Source organism: Aspergillus candidus (genome assembly GCF_002847045.1).
Source record: "Aspergillus candidus strain CBS 102.13 unplaced genomic scaffold BDW47scaffold_14, whole genome shotgun sequence".
Classification (NCBI taxonomy): Eukaryota; Fungi; Ascomycota; class Eurotiomycetes; order Eurotiales; family Aspergillaceae; genus Aspergillus; species Aspergillus candidus.
This window is the reverse complement of record NW_020194019.1, coordinates 390456-411967: the sequence shown is the minus strand read 5'-3', so window position 1 is coordinate 411967 and position 21512 is coordinate 390456. Positions and strand designations below refer to the sequence as shown.

Here is a 21512-nt window from a genome sequence, read left to right as displayed (position 1 = left end):
AGTGCGCGTACATGGGCAGATCTCAACATACAGATGTCGAAGTATGTGGGGGGAAAAAGAATATAATAAGTATCCACTGAGAATTATTTTGAAAAGTAAATACATAGAAAGGAACATAAATTCATGAAGCACGTTGATCCAACGCTGTAAAGCCACAACAACACCATCACCAAAGAAACCAGACACATCTTGCGCCCCTATATCTGAATAAAGCAAACCATTCCGACCAAACCCCGCAGAAACTTAACCAGAAAAGACACCAGCAACATTTCAATTTCAGCCTAAGCGTTTGCTGAGACGACTTTGTTGAAACCTGCCGTCACTGTCTTTGTGATATCTTCATTCTTATGCGGAAGCAGAGACAGTGCGTATGCCACATCATTCCATTGGCGCTCTGTTTCACACCGGGGAAGTCGGGCAGCGAGTTTGTCGGCTAATTGCCGAGCGTGTTTTTCCTTGAAGGGCAGTGTTAGTTCCGAGTTCATGTATGCATATGTGTTGGGAGTGGAATTTTTTACCTTTTCAACGAATCCAATGAGGAACTTGACGATACGTCTGAGTGAAGCCTCCTCCAGGTTTCGCTCGGCACTCAAGAGACTGAACATGTCGACGAAATGGTTATACACAGCGTTGTCCTTGCTCGCCAATTCAGTGAAGAACATGCGAGCCAAGTCGGCAATCCGCTTGTCGTCGTCTTCCAGACACTTGGCCATCTCGCCCAGCTGTCCCTTGACCTTGACCTGACCGGCAAGGATGAGGAAGGTAAGGGTCATCAGACATGTGCGCTTGACGGAAGCATCGTCATCATTGAGTCGACGATATAAGAAGTCTGTGTTCTCATCGATCAGATGGTTGAAGCACACGGCCATGTCGCCTAGGGCGATCACTGCATTGCTGCGGACGGTGGGATCTTCAGATCGCTCCATGATTGTGATCAACAGGGGCAAGTTCTTCTCGCAGTATTCTGCCGAGACACACATCAACTTGGCCAGACACAAGGTCGCTGATGCCTGGAGATTCCGGTCAGAGTATATATTGCTGTTGGCGCAGATCTCGGCGACAAGAGGGCCGAAGTTCGACAGGAGCGAGTTTTCTCCATAGAGCAGTTCTCGTTCTCGAATATGCGCCATGGCGTCTGTGAAGTCGTCCTCGGTTGTCCCGCCAATGAGGTCCAATTCGTCCTTCTCCGCTTCGTTGTCTTGAGTCGATGTGGAAACCTTGTTCTTCTCCTGCTCTGCTTTGCGACGTTTGAAATCAAGTTCACACAGCTCCAAGTGCACGATCTGTTTAATGGCAATATGGCCAACGACAAATAATAGCTGAGACAATGCAGCGGAGGAGGTCTTGAGTTTTGAGTCTTCGCTGTCGGTGGACGCAGTTCCGGGCCGTTGTTCCTCTTCTTCGCCCACATTTGAAGGCGAGCGTTGCATTTGTGGCTGGAAGACAAACTTGGTCTTGCGCTTGAGGATATCAGAGCAGAGAACGTCAGGATGCTTCGAGAGCGCGTAAATTGCTCCAATAGCTTGCTCTGCAACCCCATACCACTCTTTACTATCTGAAATGGCCTCAACCATGTCCGCGAGTTTGGTCAAGATAGGGTGGTCGTTCGCAAGCTTAGGTATGTTCGTGTCCTTAGATTTGGCCTGGCGGCCTGGTACCATCCTTCGTAGTGCAACGCACGAGTATCTGGCGAGAACGAGATCGGTCCTTCCCAGGTTACCGAGCCCGATCCGTAGTATCGTTTCGATTTCTTTGATGACCACTTCCGGATCGGCCAAAGCGAGCATTCCAAGAACGATTATAGCACCGCGGCGCTGAGTCTTTGAGATTTCCTTCTTCTGGACACCATACACTTGCCATAATTTGGAGACAACAGACTCTGGAATATTACCAGCTTTCATCATTGTACTGATCAATTGTTCCAAGCAAGTAAGCTCGGCCGGCGTGGAGCCAAAAGTCAGACTGATCATGTTTCGAGCAATGTAGATTGCGGCATCGTTGGGGGTGAAGGAAGTTGGCGCTTCGAAGAAAAGTCCCTTGTAGCAGTCGATAAGGTGAGTCTGAACCCCTTTGCCTTCATCGCTATTGCCTTTCGTCCAGATGAGTCGGAGCATACGGCGAATCCCACTCCGGGAGGTTTCGACCTTGTAAGCGTCAAGGACCACAAAGAAGTCCATAGCTTCAATGGCTTCGCTCTTGTTTCTCGATGATAAGAGCTGGGAGACCACGGTGGAAGCGGAATGGAGCACCTCAACGAACCGGATGGCCTCGTTATAATACTTCCTGGTCAACTGTAGCCGTCCAAGCAGTTCGGAGGTCGCTGCTTGTTCAGCAGCCTTTTTCACTGCAGCCACCTTCTCCTCGTCAGTCATGCGTGGCGCTTTGGATGGTGAATCGTCAGGAAGCTGGGTAGCGTCATCCAATAGCTCGCTGTCAACATGCGTCGCTTCGCCGTCAAATCCGGGTGTTTCAGGCGGTCTCAGGGCATTGAGTTCGGCATCAACGGCATCCAGTCTGCCTGTCCACTCGCTGAGTGAAAGTTGTCCACCATGCATAATGCTGAATGGATGGGTAGAGACCAGCTTGGAGAGTAGCTTAATGGCGTTACGTCGTACATTGCTGCTCTTGTCCTCCAAACTTCTTGCCGCCAGCTCTGAAACAGCTTGTCGCCTCTTCGGGAACTTCTGTTCAAGATCGCAAACCTTCATATACACTTGAATTGCTCGGCACCGGCAGTAAGGGTTGATATCCAGGAAGCGTTCCTCGAGGACGTCGAAAAAGGCATTAATTTGCGTCTTGTAGTTGTCACTTCGCTCTTCTTGCCGGCTGAGGTCAAAGATCAGATTTCCGCACACCTCGACGACCGCGCAACGGAGCGTGTATGACTAGATTGGCGAGTGATTAGCACAACACTCTAAAGGTGCATGGAACGGGAGCGGTACCTCGCTGTCAAGCTGCTTTGCTAGCAGAGTCATTTGTTTAATGATTAGGCGTGGAGCAAGCTCAGAGAGCTTCACGATAAATGCAGACACCGACTTTGGACCGCGCGTATCGTTTGAATTGAATTCTTTGTTCCCGAGTTCCCTGTGATGGGTGAGTGACTGCTCGTCTAGCAAAGCATTAATCCCACACGTACTTGAGAATCTCATCTGAAAGTTGGGGATAATCATATTGCTCCGCAAGGATGTGCAAAAACTCGGCCATCGGTTCTGAAAGATGCTCGAAATATGTCAAGCTCTGCACGATCGACGTCTGGGCTCCTATTCCGCAAGTTAGAATCATCCCAACAATACACGGTAGGTTGTAGTGTACCGAAAGCATGGCCATGATGTTTAACCGCAATGCACAAGACCTTGAAAGCATGCATTCGGATGGTCATGTTCTTTACGCGCTGCTCGCTTTCGAGGATGAGATAGACGGAGCGGGTGAATAAGTTGATGAAGGTGTCGCGGTCTGACGTAGTCATGAATATCTTGCCTAGTTTGAGCTTCATTACCTTGCACATCGTCTCCATCGATATCTGGATCTGGGTTGTCCAGTCCCAGTGACCATCCTTGGCCATTTTCGACCTGGATTTTCCGGCCCCTCGCCGAGCGGGGGCTGCTTCGGCGGGTTTCTCTGCTGCTTTGACTTCGACCGCTGAAAGTGCCCACTGCAGAAGAAACCCGTACATTTCGAGCAGCTGCTTGTGTTGCTGAATGACATCTTGTTCATCGGACTCGAGATCGGTGTGAATGGTATCTGCTTCGACTGACAGCCCCGAGACGATCAGGTCGAGAAGCTTGCTTAGGGATTTCGTCGGAAGAAAGGAAGAGTATCTGCACAGATCAAAAAGTTCAGAATTGGGTCCACATGCGTCGGCGACGCCGAAAGATTTGTTAGGGGCCAGGGCGCACTTGAGTAAAAATTGCATCGAGTCAAAGAAGGCCGGCCGCGCCAGTCCTTCGGGGCTCTCGGCGACCCCATCAACGATGGGGTTTAACACATTATCAACCAGCGAGGCCGATATTTGATCGGGATCAGTTTCACAGTCCAGTAGCTCTGGGTCGGCTTCGGGGGTCGGGACAGAGGCTGGGTCACTCAAGTAATACTTGAGCGACTCGTTAATATCGAATTGGGCCCTGTCCTCCATGGGGGGCGACTGCGAGGATGAAGCCTCGAACAAGGCGACCGTTGGCTAGTAGTGACGAATTCGATCGAGGAATCTTGGTGGTGATGAGAGGAGGGGGAGGGGCAGTTATGTTGAATTGCGGAGGGGGGTGGAGGTGGAAGAGCGGCGAGCGGATGAGTGGCCTGGGGCTTTGTTTGTGTTTTGCCTTTTTCTTCCATTTATTATTGCTGGGACGGTTACCCAAGGTACCTCAATTACACATACTACCAGTACAATACGTTCTAGATACCAGACACACAGCCAGATCTCTTCTGCATGATATTAGTATGTGAATATTAAATATATATATTATATCCCGAATATGTAGACAAAATTTAGAAATACGTAAATATAGTCAAAAAGAGGCAGTAAACAAACAACGATCGAGTATACTGATTCAATTTGTTTTGTATTTTTCGTACCTGTCTTACCTGTGTATCTTACTACCGCGTTGCTAACAGCGTCAACTGGTCAATCTGTGAGTGCCTGGTATTCGGTACCGATAATGACCGACTGCGTAATAGATTACCAGATTCAATGTCAACTTTCCACTTTTCCAGATAATTGGATTGCAATCTTCACAACTCTCGCGCATCGCATAGACCTGCCTGTCTCCCACACCGTCTCATTCTCTAAACTGTTCTCTAGGTCAAGCTGCGCACCGCATGAACGCCCTTTGAACCAATCGCTGAACCTGGACAGTCCAGTCACATCTTCTCGCGCGCATCCGATATAATGACTTCATTCGATATGACAGTAGTAAAGCCCTTTGAAACAGAGCACCAAAACGCCGGATCTTTAGCACCAGCACACGCGTCGAGATCGAGATATATCGAGGAAATCGGGGGAAGGGAGGTACTTTGTGACCAATACAGCGAAGAGAGTGGCAATGAGGAGAATAGCCAGGACGATGAGGACGTTGATGATTCCGTCAAGGAAGACATGAAGAAACTAGAAGATACATTTCCAGGAATCTCAGACCAATTTCGATTAGTGAACAGGATTGGGGAAGGTATTTGAACTCTCTCTCGCTAGACTCCTTCATCTCCTGTCTTATCGTTCTTCTGCTAATTGGTAATTGGTCACCCATCTATAGGGACGTTCTCAACTGTTTACAAAGCCGAAGATCTTATGTATGACCACTACAAGAACGATTGGGATATGTTTCAAGACAACCAGGAGGAAGTTCAGACAAGCCCACCGTCCAAGAAAAGGCGCGTGGAAGATCAAAATCACCACTCATTACCAAATCGGCGGCGAACACCTCGGTACGTCGCGTTGAAGAAGATCTATGTGACTAGCAGTCCAATCCGAATCCAGAATGAATTGGAGCTGCTTCATGATCTCCGAGGGTGTCGTTCGGTATGCCCGTTGATCACAGCCTTTCGTCACCAAGATCAGGTCGTGGCTGTATTGCCCTTCTTTCCTCATACCGACTTTCGCATACAATATCGTACCTTCATGGTCGCAGACATGCGGCATTACTTCCGCTCATTATTTACCGCACTTCATTCAGTCCATAAGCACAACATTCTTCACCGAGATATCAAACCAACGTGAGATTAGGACGTCCCTGCTATCATCTCAATTGACTAACCCCTTCAACAGTAATTTCCTGTATAATCCTGACCTGCGAGAAGGTGTTTTGGTCGACTTCGGCCTGGCTGAGGTTAGTTCCTTTCTCTTCCCTGTCATTGTTTCTGTGGGATTTTCCCTCTGGGACACCTATTGTCACTAGACAGTATCCGGTGTTAGCAGCTAATAGAAGACGGCAGCGTGAGGGTTCCGAATATACCGGTACATGCTTGTGTACCAACTCAAAGTTAGCCCGTCATGGGCGAGTGCTGCAAAGCTACCATTATACCCATAACTCAACTGCTTCGCTTGCAACTGGCTACCCGAAGAATGACTCAAGACCTTCGAGGCGCGCCAATCGCGCCGGAACTCGAGGTTTCCGTGCACCGGAGGTCCTGTTCAAATGCACCTCCCAAACCACCAAGATAGATATGTGGTCGTCCGGTGTCATCCTCCTGACACTACTTGGTCGTAGATTCCCCTTTTTTAATTCAGCCGACGACGTTGACGCCATGATTGAAATGGCAAGCATATTCGGGACACGCCGTATGAAAGCCGCATCGGCGATGCATGGTCAGATCTTCGAAACAAACATCCCAACGATTGGTGAAAAGGGGTACAGCTGGGAGAAGCTTGTCAAGTGGGCCAGTTGCGTAGAGGACCTAACGGAGAGCGAGAAACAGGCGACTCGTCTTCTCGCAGGTCTGATGGAGCTGGACCCCTATCGACGACTGAGCGCGAAGGAGGCTTTGCAGCACGAATTCTTCACCGATCCCATCGACCACGATGTGGAATGGGGCGGCAACCCGGATGATAGCGGAGATACGGGGGAAGACGATGGCGATAAAGACGGCGAGGCAGATGAGGTGGCGATGGTTTAGCTTGATGCAATTAATGTATGACCGTATGATCCAGTGTCAATTCACGTTAACGCAATCGTTCTTAATGAGAGCTTTACGCCAGGCACTTTCACTGCAAGATACCAACATTATAGAAGGTCTTATTGGTCTACTGCTATCTAGACTCGCTTGACAATTATCATGATTAGACTTGTGTTGGTGCACAGATGCCATTAAGAACGTACATGGGTATATATATGTGCATTTTATGTGTATATCTCTAGATGTGCAACTAGTGGCAACAGCAAATTAAGAAGGAGCGGGATTCATCCGTGTCGCTAACGGTCGGACCTAACTAGCCTCCCCAAAATCGTAGTGCCCAGTTTGCGCTGCATGCTGTGTGGCACCTTTCTCTCCCGTGAAGACGCCTCCACACGTATTGCAACGGATTTGAAATCCCGCAGTATCAGTATAGTAGTGCTTCTGCTGCAAGACCTCGCAGAGCGCCAGCGATCTGTCCAGCACTATAGGATCCGCCGCATCGAACACTTTTGTATCAAACTCGGGAGGGGCATGCGAATGCGTGAATGGAGGATCCGACGGAGACAAGGCAATGGTATCATAATGGATCCCAGAATAGACGAGGATACAGCGAGTAGGGGGCCCCTCGTTAAAACGGTCGACCCGCAGAGTCTGCACATCAATCGAGCAGATCTCGATATCAAAGTGTTTGCTCAGGATGCTGAGTTCAATACCTCCGCCCCAGGAATCCTCATTCTGTATCCAGCGGCAATAGTCCTCCGGTTTCCGCTCCAGCACTGCCTCGGAATAGAGATCCGGGTTCTCGTGGATCGTCTGCGCTATTACAGACCGCAGTTCGTTCATCGCGTCCATTCCTCCCATGATTGCGCTCCCCACGGCGCGGAATAGACACGAGTTGTCGTCGGGCATGATACGTAGGACAAATGTGCCGGCGTGCTCGGGGGATGGCAGCTCCGGTGGATCGTCAGATACATCTTTGGGTTTGTGCGACGGCGAGGGCTTGTCTGGTTGGGGCTGGTTGGTAGATATAGGCGCGGGATGGTCGTTCCCGGTGTCCTTCTTTGTGATTATGAGTTGCTCGCCGTTGAGGTTCAGGCCAGCTTCGGTGAGCTTCTGATCCGCCTGAAGCGTATCCAGTGTTAGTGGTCTGATTTCGGGGTATCCATATTTGACATCGAAAGCACTCAGGCCTGTCGTCTCTGCGATTTGGGTTCGAAGGTCGCCAACGGTTGCATCGTCATCGAGAGTTACGGTGGACTGTCCAGCAGGGCCACGGACTCGGACTCTCATTCTTGTTGCGGTTCTCAAGTGCCAGGAGGGTGATGTCTCGGGGAGGTCGAGATGTTCTTCTCACGGAAGAGCGTCAGGAAGTATATCGAGTCGAAAGTAGGAACTTTCCAGGTAGAAAGGGGATTGTCGCTACTACTAATAACAGGCGCATGAGCTAGCGGGGCATGACCTGCGGGTGTGACGATTGACCCAGTGGGTTCATGTTCAATGTGGGGCGGGCGCGTTGCATCATTTTTAGAGCAGCAGAGAAGATATGAATGACATGAAGAGCTATTGAGCTTGTCAATGCCTATAATTGGAACTAGCGGATTGACTGTCCAGGTATATATGGACCATTCAAAAGAAGGACTCTTATAGTGACAATACTGAGTTTAATGATAGATACTGTATCTATTCATACCAGTCATCCCGTAGATAGGACGATGTACTCCGTATACTCCGTATAATACCTTAACGTTCCCACGCATACCGCAACAACTTTAAACTTACCATATAATCTTGGTATGGTTGATCCTGTCCAAGGACCGCCCAAGCAGCCAAACGTGATGGCGTCACGTAATATCGAAAGTGAACCTGTGTATCGTACCGTAACATACACCGAAAGCGGTCAGGAACCAAACAGTGATGAGTCAGCATAGCTGCGATACTCTTCCGATCCCCAGATGTTGTCCTGCTCCTGCCCTTCTCTCTCCTGCTGGTTATCCACGGCTGCGCGCTTGTGTTCGTCATCTACCTGTTCAAAACCTGTCGAGAATCGTCAAGCAAGCTCTGCGTTGTCGGCCAACCTTGGGGCTGGCGTCATACCTGTGAGCATGGAGAAGGCTCCCGAGCCGGCGCAAACCCAACCTACTGCTGAGGAGCCGGTGAAATCGATCGAGGATGACAATACCAGGGGTGATGGCGCGGCGCCTGCGAGTACTGTCACCGAAGAACAATGGAGGTCGATGATGGATGTTACCTTGGCGATCTATGAGGTTAGGGAAGAAGAGTAAGCCTTTGTCCCTGGTGTCCCTCGTCCCAAGGTCAATGCGACTTTGCCTTGTCCAGGCTAACCAACCGTACCTGTGCGCAGTGGACACGACCCATCGCGATTGTTCCATCGCAGCGTCAACAAGCGCAATGTCCCCGACTATTACGAGATCATCAAGGAACCCATGGCGCTTAGTATCTTGAAGGCAAAGATCAATAAACGCGAGTACAAACAGTTTTCTGAATTTGTGCGCGACTGTGCTTTGGTATCTATCCACCCTTCTTGCCCCTTCCAATCATCATGACCTGGAATGGGTTGACGATGTGTTGATTTCTAACCCGCGCTTAGATCCCTCATAACGCTCAGACGTATAACCGTCCAAAGTCCCAGGCGTATGAAGACGCGCTCGTAATCAAGGTTCGTCCAACAGCCATGGAGCCCAAGCTTGCATTTTTTTTGTCTACTAGTTCGCTAATGAGTCCCTTATAGGAAGTGTTCGCTGCGGAGTTCCAAACACTCAAGAACAAGGGGATTATCACGGCTGAGGAAGCCGAGCTTCCGGACCTAGGGGAGATTCCTGAAGCGGACCCTCTCCCCGAAGAAGAGGGGGAGGAAGAGGACGAAGACGAAGAGGACGAAGAGGATGAAGACGACTCCGATGACGATGGCCGACGGAAGAAGAAACGCGGTCCTCGCCCCGGGCCCAAACCGCACGGTGCGAAGGAAGATAGCCACAAATCGAACGATCCGGAGCTGAGAAAGAAACGAGGCCGACCACCACGTGTCGACACCCCTATGGAGGCTAGGATAAAAGCAATTTTGAAAGGGATCCGAAAGCTGAAAGGGCCAAACAGCCAGCTGAAAGTACGGCACTTCGAGCGTTTGCCGGACAAGGCCACTTACCCGGACTACTATGTGGAAATCAAAGAACCCATCGCGATCGACATCATCAAGAGGAAATCAAAGCGGAAGAAGTACAACTCAGTGGATCATTTTATGAGGGATATGGACTTGATGTTCAATAATGCCAAGGCCTATAACCAACCAGACAGCCAGATATACAGAGACGCTGTTGATCTGCAGGCGGAGGCACGGAAACTTGCTGAGCACGAGAAGAAGAAACCGGACAGTGAATACCTGATGGAAGATGGACGGTTGCCTCTGCCGGACGGCATACTCCACAAGGGTGAGATGTGGAAGGTCGGTGATTGGGTCCATATCCAAAATCCCAACGACGTGACAAAACCGATCGTGGCGCAAATCTATCGAACATGGCAGGACGCCGCGGGCGAGAAATGGATAAACGCCTGTTGGTACTATCGGCCGGAGCAGACTGTTCATCACTTTGAAAAACACTTTTATCCCAACGAGGTGGTTAAAACCGGCCAGTACCGAGACCACCGCGTGGGGGAGATTGTTGACCGGTGCTTCGTGATGTTTTTCACCCGCTACAATCGTGGGCGGCCTAGAGGTCTCCCGCTCGATAAGGATGTTTACGTCTGCGAAGCCCGGTATAACGAAGAGAAACACAAGCTGAACAAAATCAAGACCTGGGCAAGTTGCCTGCCGGACGAGGTGCGAGAAAAGGACTATGAGATGGATCTGTTCGATGTCCCTAGGCGGATCAAGAAGATTCCCAGCCCGATTAAACACCTGCTTAAGGACGACGCAAAAGAGACAGATGATCTTCCGAAACCGACCTGGGGCGCGGACAATGCACCGCCCATTGTCGGCGCAGTTCACCGACGCCCACGCGATGAAAACGTGAGTTAACTCCATATTCCATGTCCCATACAGAACTTTATCATTAACGAAGTTGGTTTCCAGGAATCCCCACCCCCGGAACCAACTCCGACGCCGCCGCCATCATTGCCGCAGTCGAGTTTGCCTTCCGTCCCTCGACAAACTCCAATGAACCATATATCCGCGCGGCCAATTGTCAATGGCCAGGGTCATACCCCTGCGGCAGGTGCTACCCCTGTCCCGACACGCTCCCCAGCTGCTTCGATTGCACCTGTTCACGGCTCTCCCGTGCCGGTACCTCCAATCAATTACCAGCAGCCGCAGGTTCCTCCGGTGCCAGCCTATCAGCCTGTTTTACAGAGGCGACCCAGTGGACTCATGCCACAAACCCCACACGCCGCCTCCTGGCAGGCCTCGCCGGTTCCTCAGAGTTATGCGGCCGCGCAGCCTTCGCCGTACACACCGTATCAGACGAGTCGTTTGCCAGTGGCACCAGGTACAGCCTACAACTCAAACGGCCCTCGTCCGACCGAGGTCTTCCACTTGAGCGATGCTGCAAACGAGGCCATACCCGCAGACATTCGCGAGAAGTTCCACTGCGATGACCAAGGCCGCGTCCTTTTCTTTTCCTCTCCGCCTCTTGATATCGTACCATCCATGCAGCCGAAGCTCGGCCATTCTCTCAAGTATCTCGCAGCGAAAGAAGAGCGACGGAAGCTCGTTGAGTCCAGAAAGCGAAAAGAAAACGACGAAGAACAAGAGCGCGCAGAGAACGCGAAGCGCCAGCGTGCAGACGACGAAACCGCCCTTACTTCTCGGGTAGAAGCTCTAACAGTCAAGGCCATGGAGGCAATGACGGAGAATATCGTGTCAGGAACGGACACGATCTACGAGATGTTGTACGGGGGTCAAGCAGGCCAGGCTCGACATACTGATGCCGAGGTGCACAACCGACGAGTTTCTGCCGATCGAGTCTCTCATGACAAGACAACGCAGATCCAAGCCCACTCCAAGGATACGAGTCTCACTAGCCTCAAAGCCCGTGCCATATATATGGACGAGGTGAACGGGGGGGTTAGATAGAAGTCAATGGAGCATTACACTCTTGATAACGACTGCACGATGTTGCAGCGCGGGTGTGCTCATCATCCCCATGCAACAGATAGGAGTACGATAACCATTAAGGACCATTTATCTATCTCCCTTTCCCTATTCCACATCCCTTTGATTGCGTGCACTTCGTGTATCAGAATCAGGACAGGAGTCTTCAAAAGGCGGAAGGCTCGATTGATTGAAATTTTTCCTGTAAATTATAGCTAGCTAGCAGCATCGCAGAGTTGATTTAATTGATGGGACGTTTCAACATTACAGCTGTCTTCTGTTTACTTTGTAGAATAGATAGTAGTGGAGAAGAGGCAGCCGAAGTAGAGCAAAGAGGATCTACCCACCAGCATATCAAAAATGCGGAACATCTGAACGTGATGTATATATGTACGTAAGTATGTATATATTGTCCAATCATGTATCGCCACCTAGGGAGGACCCATGCACAGATCGTATTATGAGCACAAGCACAAGCACAATGGAAGAGAAACCAGTTTGAAATGAAATGAGATGAGATGTGAGGGTAGAATGAAGAGAAGATATGTAAGGTAGGTAAATACAAGATAATCAAGATGTCCCAAAGAAAAATAAGTAAATAAATAAATAATTGAGAGAAGCATCGAATTCAAAACCAGAAAGAAAGAAATCAGCTGTGATGTTTGTTCCCACATTTTGAAAAACCCCGCTTGTCCTTGCGAATTAAACCAAAAGTTTGTCTAATGGATGGTTGATTGATTGATTGAGTGATTGATGGATTAGATGCAAGATAGATAGATAGATAAAAAGAAAGAGTAGCTAGCTAGCTTAGCTAGCTAACTAGCCTCCTCAAATCAATCACCGGGCTCGTTGAAACAGTTCTATACAAAAGGAGTTTCCCTTGCCTAGGGGATGGATAGTGGACACCGGTTTTTAGGTAAATTCCGATGAATAGATACGTGAAGGAGTCATGACAGACCGACGTCCACGAGGTTTTGTTTCGTCCCCAAAGGATCGATGTGCTTCGTATGAACCCCGTATTTTGCCTTTTTTTTTTTTTTTTTTTTCGTTCGTGCCACCTTTGATTCGGCCTAGATGTCAATATAATAGACGAGACCGGTCATCAAGATCGTCAAGGTGGATATCGCACTGCCCCCACGGCTCAATAGTGGGGGAGGAATTTGATCATGTCTGAAAGGCAGCGTTGCCGGTTGGCGTCGAATCCTCATCATTGGAGTCCGTCTTGTTGGTATCCCACGAAGAGCTGTTTCGCTTATTGTTCTCTTCTTCCTCCATGGAGAAGACCAGGTCACTTTGTTCCTCGTCGATCTTGCTCGTGCTGACCGGCGACGAGACGGTCCGGTCTAGGCGGCTGCTGGGGCCAGCGGACGACGAGTGGCGGGCTGTCCCGGGGTGTAAGGACATGCCGCTTAGTTGCTGTGATATCATCGACGTGGACGGTTGAAGGGAGGAAGAGGAACCCGTCACGTACGGCGATACGTCGCCTGAGAAGTGGCGGCTCCCGATGGGGCCTAAACTAGGGCTGGTGCCCATGTGCAAGGAGGATTCACGCAGAGGCGAACCCACGTGCGGGAACGATGTGCCAGTACCATGGGAATCTTCCTCCTTTTTCTGTCGTTGTTTGGCGAACAGGGCCCCGAAGCGCGACGGACTGGATCCCAGTGGGGAGCCAACCTTCGAGAGACTGGTGCTGGTCATTCCGAGACCACTGATATCGCGGTGGGTTGAGCCCAATTCGTAGTCCGTGCGCGACAGGCGACGAAGCCGCTCCTGGGGTGTCAGGACGTCATCATGTAGGTTCATCGGTAGATAGTCTTCCTCCATCGGGAAATTGCTGTCTTCCCAATCGTCCAAGGCGGTGGGTCGCGGTACACTGGCTGACAGCATCCGTGGCTTGACCGGCCGCTGCGAGTGTAGGAACCGCGGGCCTTGTCCATCTTCAGTAAACCCAGGGGGGGAGGATCCCATCATAGAAGAATATTTCCTCGAATCGGGCCCGTAGACCGTATCGCGGAGGTTTCGAAGCGCATCCGAGGGGACACCCACTCTCTGAGCGGGGGGAGACAGTTCCAGTCCAAACTTGGAGGGCATAGAGGCGGCCACGGGACCGTAACGAGCCGCATGCGAAATTCCTTGGCTGTCAAACGACGCAGGCAGCGGGGCATCGAGGGCCGTGAGGTGATGGTGGCTGGGGGACATGGGGAAGCGCATGTCATCCGGGGGCGAGCCGTACTTCGACCCAGCGTCCGAAGCTAGACCAGCATCAATCGTGGGGATGGGGTCGTATGATGGGGGCGGCGGCGGTTGTTGTTGCTGCTGCTGCTGTTGTTGTTGCTGTTGCTGTTGCTGCTGCTGCTGTTGCTGCTGCGCATGTAAGGCTGCAAGCTCATCCTGAGGCGGCACTTGACCAGCAAATCGGGCATCGTGTCCATTCATCCGCTGTTGCGACAGCACCGAGTTCGTCAAGGCTGAATCTTGGTTGACGTAGGCCTGGGGATTGACCCGGCCTCCCAGGTTCAGATGGCTTCCCCCCATGGTCATACTGGAGCGATTGACCCGTCGCCCGTCTGGAAGAATATGCGCCAGCGCACATTTGGCACCGAATTTGCAATTACCCTAGATCGATAGAAAGCACGGGAATTAGATCATCCTGGCAAATCCAGTCAAAGGGCCGACCCAGAAGTAGGGAATCACCACTTCATACCTTTGTAAAATACTTGCAAGGAGCATAATCGATCGCAGAATCAGTGGAATGTAAGAAGGGACAGGCAGGACCGGCCTGACAGGCACCCTGTCGGAAGAATTTGCAGGGAACATGCTTGGTGTCTGGGATCGTGACAACCGTAAGATCAGCCCTCTACCATTGGAGATCGACTTGAACACCGCACACGAGGGATCCAAAAACGGGAGCCAGCCACTTGACTGGCCATGACCAAGGAAAAAAGAATCTCTTACTGCTTTGGTTAGGGGGACTTCGGGCAGTCACGTCGAAGCCCGAGACATTGCGGGAATGACCGTTCTGTAGAGGCTGCTGGGTGCCGGACGGAACCGGGAGAGGAGCGCGACCTTTCATGTCACCCGAGAGACGATTTGGAGGACGAGAGGGATGAGAGGGAGGAGGTTGAGGAGAGGCAGGGGGGTTCTGAGAGGCGGATAACTGCATGGCCAGGGGAGGAGGGGAGAGGAGGCTGATGCAGAATGGGAAAGAATAGAAAATCGTTCGGGGAGTTTGGGGGAGTTTGGGAGGGGTTTATCGCACGGGGGGCGATGTGCACGGGAGGGGAAAAGACGTCGGATCCGGGGGTTGTGATTGGCGGAGGGGCTGGGCGGTGAGGGCTGGAGAACTATCACTGAGGCTGCCACTGATACTGAACTGACACAATCAACACCATCAACACATGTAAGGATAGACAAGCTGAAGTCGGAAGTGGATCTAGAGCCTGACACTCTCATTCTGGAAAATATTCCATTAACCTGAAAATGAGGGGAAGAGTACGGAATCGTGCTTACCAAGAGCCTCGAGCCTAGGTATCCGGGTGATCGGATATCAACAAACAGCCCTGCTGCCTTGCTTCATATCATAAGATGATGTGATTGTGGCAGATTTGGTCTCATCTGAAAGATGTGGAAATAAGAAAGAGAATCAAGTTGAAATGAAATAAAAGTCATCAAGAATACCACAGTTCAAAACCCCTCTCGTTCCACCCTGTCCATCAATCAAATAACCCTGATCCATGAGCTTACAATGCTGGTGATGAATCAATCAACCTCATAGAAACAAGTCAAAAGCAAGAGACACATGACCGCCACAGACATCATGCTATAAATTGATTGTCTCCGGAGGAGAGCCCTCCCCCAAGGTATGGCGTCATACCATCCATTCATCTGGCTCATGACTCCGTCGCATGGACGCCCATCTCCTTGCGGTATGATAATCTTATTCTTGGCTCATCTGATGATCAATCCGCATCGTAGCTCTCCTCAGCTTTCTCCTCCCCCTCTTCTCAAACTGGCAAATCACAAGGTCTCGGGGCCTGTTTTCGGGCGGGGGAGGCTGCCGATCACCCCATCCTTCCCCACAGTATTCCTGCCGAACGTTCTTTCAATCTTAACTATGTAGACATCAGCTTTCACTATGTAAGCATTCGACTATACCATACAGACGTTTGATTGTTATTATATCACGACGGAGGTAAATGGCCACCGGGAGCACAGCACCTGGTAGTACTGCATCATTCGAACGGCATCCCTTCCATCCCCAAGGAATCCTAGCCATAGTCGTCAGCACAAGCCCAACAGCCAGCCATTCAGCGACGGAGTGAGCATAGATACCCAGAGCTCCCCCCGACTCATATCATCCGGCAACACCTCAGTGCAGCTATCCCACAAAGCCTTACATATCCTCCTTCGAACAGCCACACAATTCCTCCAGCGCTTCCACTCTAAATCAAGACCGACACTACTCTCACCATCACAAGAACCATCGTTCAGCGGGTTACTCTCGCGAACACGGGCAAGCTGCGCCGTAATCGACGCGACTTCTTCCCGAAGTTTCTCAATATCATCGCGCAGCTCCGAAAGCAAAGGCTTTGCATAGCACGCGGTTAACTCCGCGCGTGTCTTCCGCTCGCTGACCTTGAGCTTGTCGATTTGCTCTTGGAGTCGCGTCGCTGTTGATTCTTCTGCTGCGATAATTTCGGGCGTACTGTTTGGTGCTGTTTGTAAGGCGTGGTACACGATTTGTTTACCTTTATAAATGAGCTCTGCTTGATGTTGGGTACGGGGGCTAATAACCTGCAACGCGACTTTCGATCTGTTTGTTTGTGTGGAGTTCGCGCAAGGCTTTCACGGCGTGTGCTGTGCAGTGTTTGTTAGTTGGTTGGAGAGGGATGGATGGCTGTTAGGTAACGCGAAGAGGACTGGAGAAGGGGGACGAGTACCCTTAGTGACTTTGTTATGCAGGTTCGTAGAGACATCAGCTGCCTGGGTAGAATCAGTCAGAATACATGCTAGCTATCATTATCCGATGGATTGTAGGAAAACTCACCGAGTAGGGACGACTATACAGGCAATACATCGACATGCATACTTCTGATCACGCATTGTATATCAGTAGAGAGCAAAGGAAGACATACCCTTGCTTTTCTATAAGCAAGTTAGCCTGTGCTGCAAATCCGTTACGATGCTAGTCATTGCATGGGTGTAATCTAGGATGTACAATGAAGACACTTACGAAGGTACTCCAAAACCAGCGCAGTCCCATCATCAACTACTATGAGAGTTAAAGGTAGAGGCTCTTGCAACCAGACTGACGACAGTTCGCTCACCATGGCTACTCGAGTCTCCGTCTTTCTTGTTTCGTTTCGACATGTTGATACTGTTACTAGACAGTTTGAGCATACTAGGGTTGGGGAAATGGCAGGCGCAAAGAAAACAGAGAGATTTGACTTGGACCAACAGGAAGTTTTCGCGCGTTGTTTCTAGGTCTACTTCAGACAGACGTAGTCCATCCATTTCCTGGCATGATCACGTGGCAGACCTTCGCCTCCAAACTGAGGCTGAGATGATTTGCTGGAAAGCTCAATACACAGACACATATATACAGCCAAAACAGAAACAGAAAAAAAAAAAAAAAAAAAAAAAAAAGGCAGATGCTGATGAAGAAGAAGCCCGCAATTGAAATGTATTTGCCAACGTCCACTACCCTCTAGTTACCCACCTACCTAGTCCATGAAACACACGTCACCAAAGCAAAAAAGAAAAAAAGACAGGATACCCTCAAGATTTCTGAAACACAAAACAAATCGAGCGATGGTAATAAAAGATGCAAAACGGACCCGGGTATCACATGACGATCTAGAAGCAAGGTTAGTTGCGGAACGAAGACGACAAAATACAAGCAGCAGTGAAACATACGCAATCACCGTCTTTTTGAGCACTGGGGACTCCCATTTCCTCAAAGGTCTTGGGGCCCTTTCCTGGTAGGCTACCCTGCGATTTGGATGGCTGGGCGGGCGGTCGTTGGCCAGCCGAGGTCGCCGAGGACGGCGGTTTCGGCGTGGAGGAGGAACTCGGTGGTCGGGAATCGGCCCGGCCCGGGAACGATGCGCTCGAGGGCGAGGCAAGTGGTCGCGGGGATCCCACCGGGCCACCTTGGGCGTGGGGAGACATCGGGGTCCGCACGGGTCGCCGATCCGGGGGCATATCCATACGCTGGGGACGCCTCCGCATGTCACCGGCCTGGGGCTCCATCGGTGCGGAGTAGCCAACGTCGAGTTTGGGGCCGGCGGACACCGGGGTCATCGACGGGGTCCCCGGGGGCGGAGACCGGTATCCCATCGGGCCCGGTCCGTATGACGCGGCGCGGTTGTAGCCAGGGCCGTTCGATCGAATGTTGGGGTTGATACCAAAGGCAGAGCTGGGTCGGGGATCCGGCGCCCCGTAGCCCGGTGGGTAGACGGGGCGGGCACGCGATGCCGGTCGATCAGGATATGGCGCAGACGCGGGGGGGTTGTTCTCCGCAATGCTCATCCGGGACGGGTCGGGCATTTCGAGGTTCTCGGTGTTCGACCTGAGATTGGGACGCTGAGATCCATAGCGTGACTTGATGCGCGCGATGGCCACCTGTTCATGGTCCTTGCGGGATAAAGTCTTGGAGCGAGAGATACTATCGATGCGACCCGTGGCGTCCTTGTTCCCGCTGGCCGCGGCTTTGGCGTACCAGCTTCTGGCCTCTTTGATGTCCGACGGCACGAAGATGCCGACCTCGTAGAAGTACCCCAGGGCGAATTCGGCGGTCGGGAACCCACTCTGAGCCGCGCGCTGGGCATAGATAAACGCCATCTCGTCGTTCTTTTCGAAGACGCCTTCATGGCCGCAGAGGAACCACTTGCTGATGGCCATCTCCGCTTCCGGTTCGCCCTGGCGCGCAGCCAACGCGTTGTAGTGCAAGGACAGGGCCGGGTTGAAGTCGCACCCCAGCTGGCACAGTTCGTAGGCGGCACCGATCTTCACCTGGGCTTTGGCAAATCCATGGAAGGCGGCCTTTTCGATATTAACACGCGCGGCGTTGAGATCGAGCGGGAGGAAGGCCTCCGGGACGTTCACTTGGGGAAGTTCTCGGGCCAGGAGCATCCCGTAAACCTGTTGCCATTGCCATGGTTAGACCGCCGGACTCGGAATTGCGCGGGATGGTTCCAACTTACGTAGGCACCTTGGGGCGCATTCTCGTCGCAGGACTGCGCTGCAAGGCTGATGTACTCCAGACCCGTCTGGTAATCCTGGCGCTGGCCATGCTGGCCGAGAAGGATCATCATTCCCAGGCGCTGCCATCCATGTCAGTCGGGGAGGGAGACACGTTAGCGTACATTGGGAGAAGGGCATACGTAAAACGAGGCGGAATCTGCAAGGGCGACGCCCTTCTGGTAGTGTCTGATGGCCTTCTCCGGCTCTCCCGAACTCTCGAATTGCATCCCAATCCGGTATTCCGCGCGCGCGTAGCCTTTCTCCGCGGCTCTCATGTACGATCGGAAGGCTTCCTTCTTGTCAATGCGACAGCTGAATTTACCGAATTCCAGCCACATGCCCTTGATGAACTCGGCCTTGGGATGAGACTGATCCGCCAGGAAACTGACGATATTCATGGCGTCGACCTTCAACTGGCGCTCGACCGGCGGGGTCTGCGGGCGCGGGGGTTGGATCAACGACAGTCGAGCCTCATTCTGCATGGCGACCTCGACGTAAGCCAGAGCATCCTGGGCCCAGGCCAACTGCATCTCCGGGTCATTGGACGACAAGACGGTCATGCGCACGCGCTCCAGGTTCGCTTCTCTCTGCTCATCGGTCGGGGGGACATTGGGCGGGGGGTTGCGCAGAGCGGGAAAGGCCGAAAAGTTAGGGGAATCCATGGTGTCATAGATGGCGGCTTGTTCGTAGTGGGAGGCAGCTTCGTAACCCGACGAGGGAATGGGCTGACCTTGAACGACGGCGGCGGAAGAGGATCGTTCAGGGAAACCGGAGCGGTCATATTGGACGGGAAATTGTTGTTGAGATCGATAGGGGTTTCGAGCCTCATGCTCGAGGTGTGCAATATTATCCTGCATATTCTCCGGAACTTCGGGCATCACTCTGCAGGGGGGAAGAGAGATGATAAATTTAGGATTAGCAACCCATCCACAGTGTCACGCCAGATAGTGCCTTTTTTATCGTAAATTGCTTTTTTTTACTGGGTTGTTTTTTGGGCCTGCCGATTTGTTTTTCTTCCCTCATACCCAATTTGAAGGAATCTCTCCTCTTTCTTCTTTGTTTTGAACGATAGGTCTTTGTGAGAGGGAGAGTGGGGGAGGTGGTTGGAAGGGAGGGGGGAGATGATGTTGTGTAAGGGTAGCTGGGGCTGAGCAAAGGAAGATGGGATATCAGGGTCATACCTTTGAGGGGAAGGAGAGATGACCTCTGGCATGTAAAAGTCATCCTGACCCCCTGGATACCTGGTTGCACCTAGTCGTGGCTGACCGCGACCTTGCGGGGGTCGATTCATCATTTTCAGAGATGCAGCAGTTCCCGACTAGTTGCTGAATTGTTTTCTTCGTTCCCTTTTTTTTTCTTCTTGATTTGGTATGTATGCGGTACCCCTCGTTTGGTTTGTTGTCTTGTCTTTCGTTTGAAAGCCCGGTCGGGTTTGGCTTAGCTTGTAATAATAATGATAATAATGATAATAATAATAATAATAATAATAGACGAGCTCAAAGTTTCTCGGGAGTCAGACAAGAAACCAGAGCTAGAGAGACTCGGTTGATACGACAGAAGAAAAGAGAAAACGCGCCGCGGGGAGATTAGGAGTCAAGTTGGCCTAAGGTGGGCGGATAAGGCGTGAAGGCAGCTGCGTCATTCTTGTATTGACTTTACACATACTTTACCTATACTTGACCTATACTTTACCTATACTTTACCTATACTTTACCTATACTTTACACTATACTTAGGTTATTGCTATACTTGATTCTACTGGTTCCTTTACCCTTCGCTGCCCCTTCTACCCTGTGTATACAATAGAATATAGAACAAACATCAAAAATAACGGCCATAAAGAGACTGAATCTCCTTTGCTAAGGGGAGAGGGGTAAGCAGTCAAGACAGATGTGTAACTTTCTCTAGCCAGGTTACCAACCTCATACCAGAAAGTTTCAGGCAACTCCATACTACTTCCCACTATCCTCTCACTAGTTCTGCCCAGACAAAAGGGCCACTTTTAACAACGCAGATTTCAAAAGGGATGATGGTCCACAGATCTACCATGATTATTTAACGCATCATACTTATCAATAATGGATGTGGATGTTCAATGATCAATTCCGGTGGATATACCCGGACTTATACCACCTAGTCCGTTCTACAGGCTATAGTCGGACATCGCTGTTCAGGGTGTTACTCTGGAGGTGTTTCGGTGGAAACAGGTCTCCAGAATCATTCGTTATCAAGAACGCGGGCTGAATGCCAAGAATGCTACTAGTGAGTAGCTTTCTTCTTCCAGGCCATTTGGCATCCTGTCATGCAATGGCTCCATCCAGCAATGATACCCTAGGAACCGCTCCATTCTAGCAGCATTCCAGGACCATTCCAGGACCATTCCATGCAACATTCCATTGAATGCTCTTCAATCTATCTTCTTCTGTCTTTCTAGAACATCTGGTTTGATATGATACTATACCATCATGTTGAGAGTTATAGTATAAATTAGTTATAAATCAAGCCACCTACTTTGTATGCACAAAGTATAGAATATATTCCCTACACAAGTTCAGTG

General features: G+C 51.0%; 8 protein-coding genes across 8 annotated transcripts; 2 read left to right on the top strand and 6 right to left on the bottom strand.

Annotated features, from left to right (window-relative positions):
- Positions 1 to 61: 61 nt before the first annotated feature.
- On the bottom strand, positions 62 to 4276 carry BDW47DRAFT_103561 (condensin subunit YCS4). Its single transcript, XM_024812102.1, has 6 exons — positions 3897 to 4276; positions 3313 to 3818; positions 3137 to 3260; positions 2943 to 3084; positions 519 to 2885; positions 62 to 455 (listed from the first exon to the last, which is right to left on the bottom strand). Exons 1-6 carry the CDS (start codon positions 4130 to 4132, stop codon positions 282 to 284), a joined length of 3549 nt encoding a protein of 1182 aa, XP_024673392.1. The 5' UTR covers positions 4133 to 4276; the 3' UTR covers positions 62 to 281.
- A 445-nt stretch (positions 4277 to 4721) lies between these two features.
- On the top strand, positions 4722 to 6847 carry BDW47DRAFT_103559 (serine/threonine protein kinase CDC7). The gene is made up of 5 exons (XM_024812101.1): positions 4722 to 5162; positions 5247 to 5706; positions 5759 to 5819; positions 5926 to 6752; positions 6810 to 6847. The coding sequence occupies exons 1-4, from the start codon at positions 4886 to 4888 to the stop codon at positions 6604 to 6606; spliced, it is 1479 nt and encodes a 492-aa protein (XP_024673391.1). The 5' UTR covers positions 4722 to 4885; the 3' UTR covers positions 6607 to 6752; positions 6810 to 6847.
- On the bottom strand, positions 6806 to 8215 carry BDW47DRAFT_103557 (ubiquitin-specific protease OTU1). The gene has a single exon (XM_024812100.1). The coding sequence runs from the start codon at positions 7894 to 7896 to the stop codon at positions 6916 to 6918; it is 981 nt and encodes a 326-aa protein (XP_024673390.1). The 5' UTR covers positions 7897 to 8215; the 3' UTR covers positions 6806 to 6915.
- Positions 8216 to 8708: 493 nt separating this feature from the next.
- Positions 8709 to 11692, top strand: BDW47DRAFT_116711 (putative RSC complex subunit (RSC1); the record flags this gene model as incomplete). Its single annotated transcript, XM_024814978.1, has 5 exons — positions 8709 to 8884; positions 8969 to 9131; positions 9215 to 9283; positions 9356 to 10630; positions 10694 to 11692. The coding sequence occupies 5 exons, from the start codon at positions 8709 to 8711 to the stop codon at positions 11690 to 11692; spliced, it is 2682 nt and encodes an 893-aa protein (XP_024673389.1).
- Positions 11693 to 12071: 379 nt separating this feature from the next.
- On the bottom strand, positions 12072 to 12756 carry BDW47DRAFT_103554 (uncharacterized protein). Its single transcript, XM_024812099.1, has one exon. The coding sequence runs from the start codon at positions 12382 to 12384 to the stop codon at positions 12169 to 12171; it is 216 nt and encodes a 71-aa protein (XP_024673388.1). The 5' UTR covers positions 12385 to 12756; the 3' UTR covers positions 12072 to 12168.
- A 118-nt stretch (positions 12757 to 12874) lies between these two features.
- BDW47DRAFT_116708 (putative spindle poison sensitivity protein Scp3) lies at positions 12875 to 14783 on the bottom strand (the record flags this gene model as incomplete). Its single annotated transcript, XM_024814977.1, has 3 exons — positions 12875 to 14326; positions 14415 to 14536; positions 14666 to 14783. The coding sequence occupies 3 exons, from the start codon at positions 14781 to 14783 to the stop codon at positions 12875 to 12877; spliced, it is 1692 nt and encodes a 563-aa protein (XP_024673387.1).
- Positions 14784 to 15727: 944 nt separating this feature from the next.
- On the bottom strand, positions 15728 to 17080 carry BDW47DRAFT_124684 (putative TBP interacting domain protein; the record flags this gene model as incomplete). Its single annotated transcript, XM_024816294.1, has 5 exons — positions 15728 to 15822; positions 16180 to 16415; positions 16846 to 16855; positions 16944 to 16982; positions 17038 to 17080. The coding sequence occupies 5 exons, from the start codon at positions 17078 to 17080 to the stop codon at positions 15728 to 15730; spliced, it is 423 nt and encodes a 140-aa protein (XP_024673386.1).
- A 272-nt stretch (positions 17081 to 17352) lies between these two features.
- Positions 17353 to 20506, bottom strand: BDW47DRAFT_103549 (putative chitin synthase activator (Chs3)). Its single transcript, XM_024812098.1, has 4 exons — positions 19096 to 20506; positions 18916 to 19035; positions 17627 to 18853; positions 17353 to 17566 (listed from the first exon to the last, which is right to left on the bottom strand). The coding sequence occupies exons 1-4, from the start codon at positions 19831 to 19833 to the stop codon at positions 17555 to 17557; spliced, it is 2097 nt and encodes a 698-aa protein (XP_024673385.1). The 5' UTR covers positions 19834 to 20506; the 3' UTR covers positions 17353 to 17554.
- Positions 20507 to 21512: the final 1006 nt, after the last annotated feature.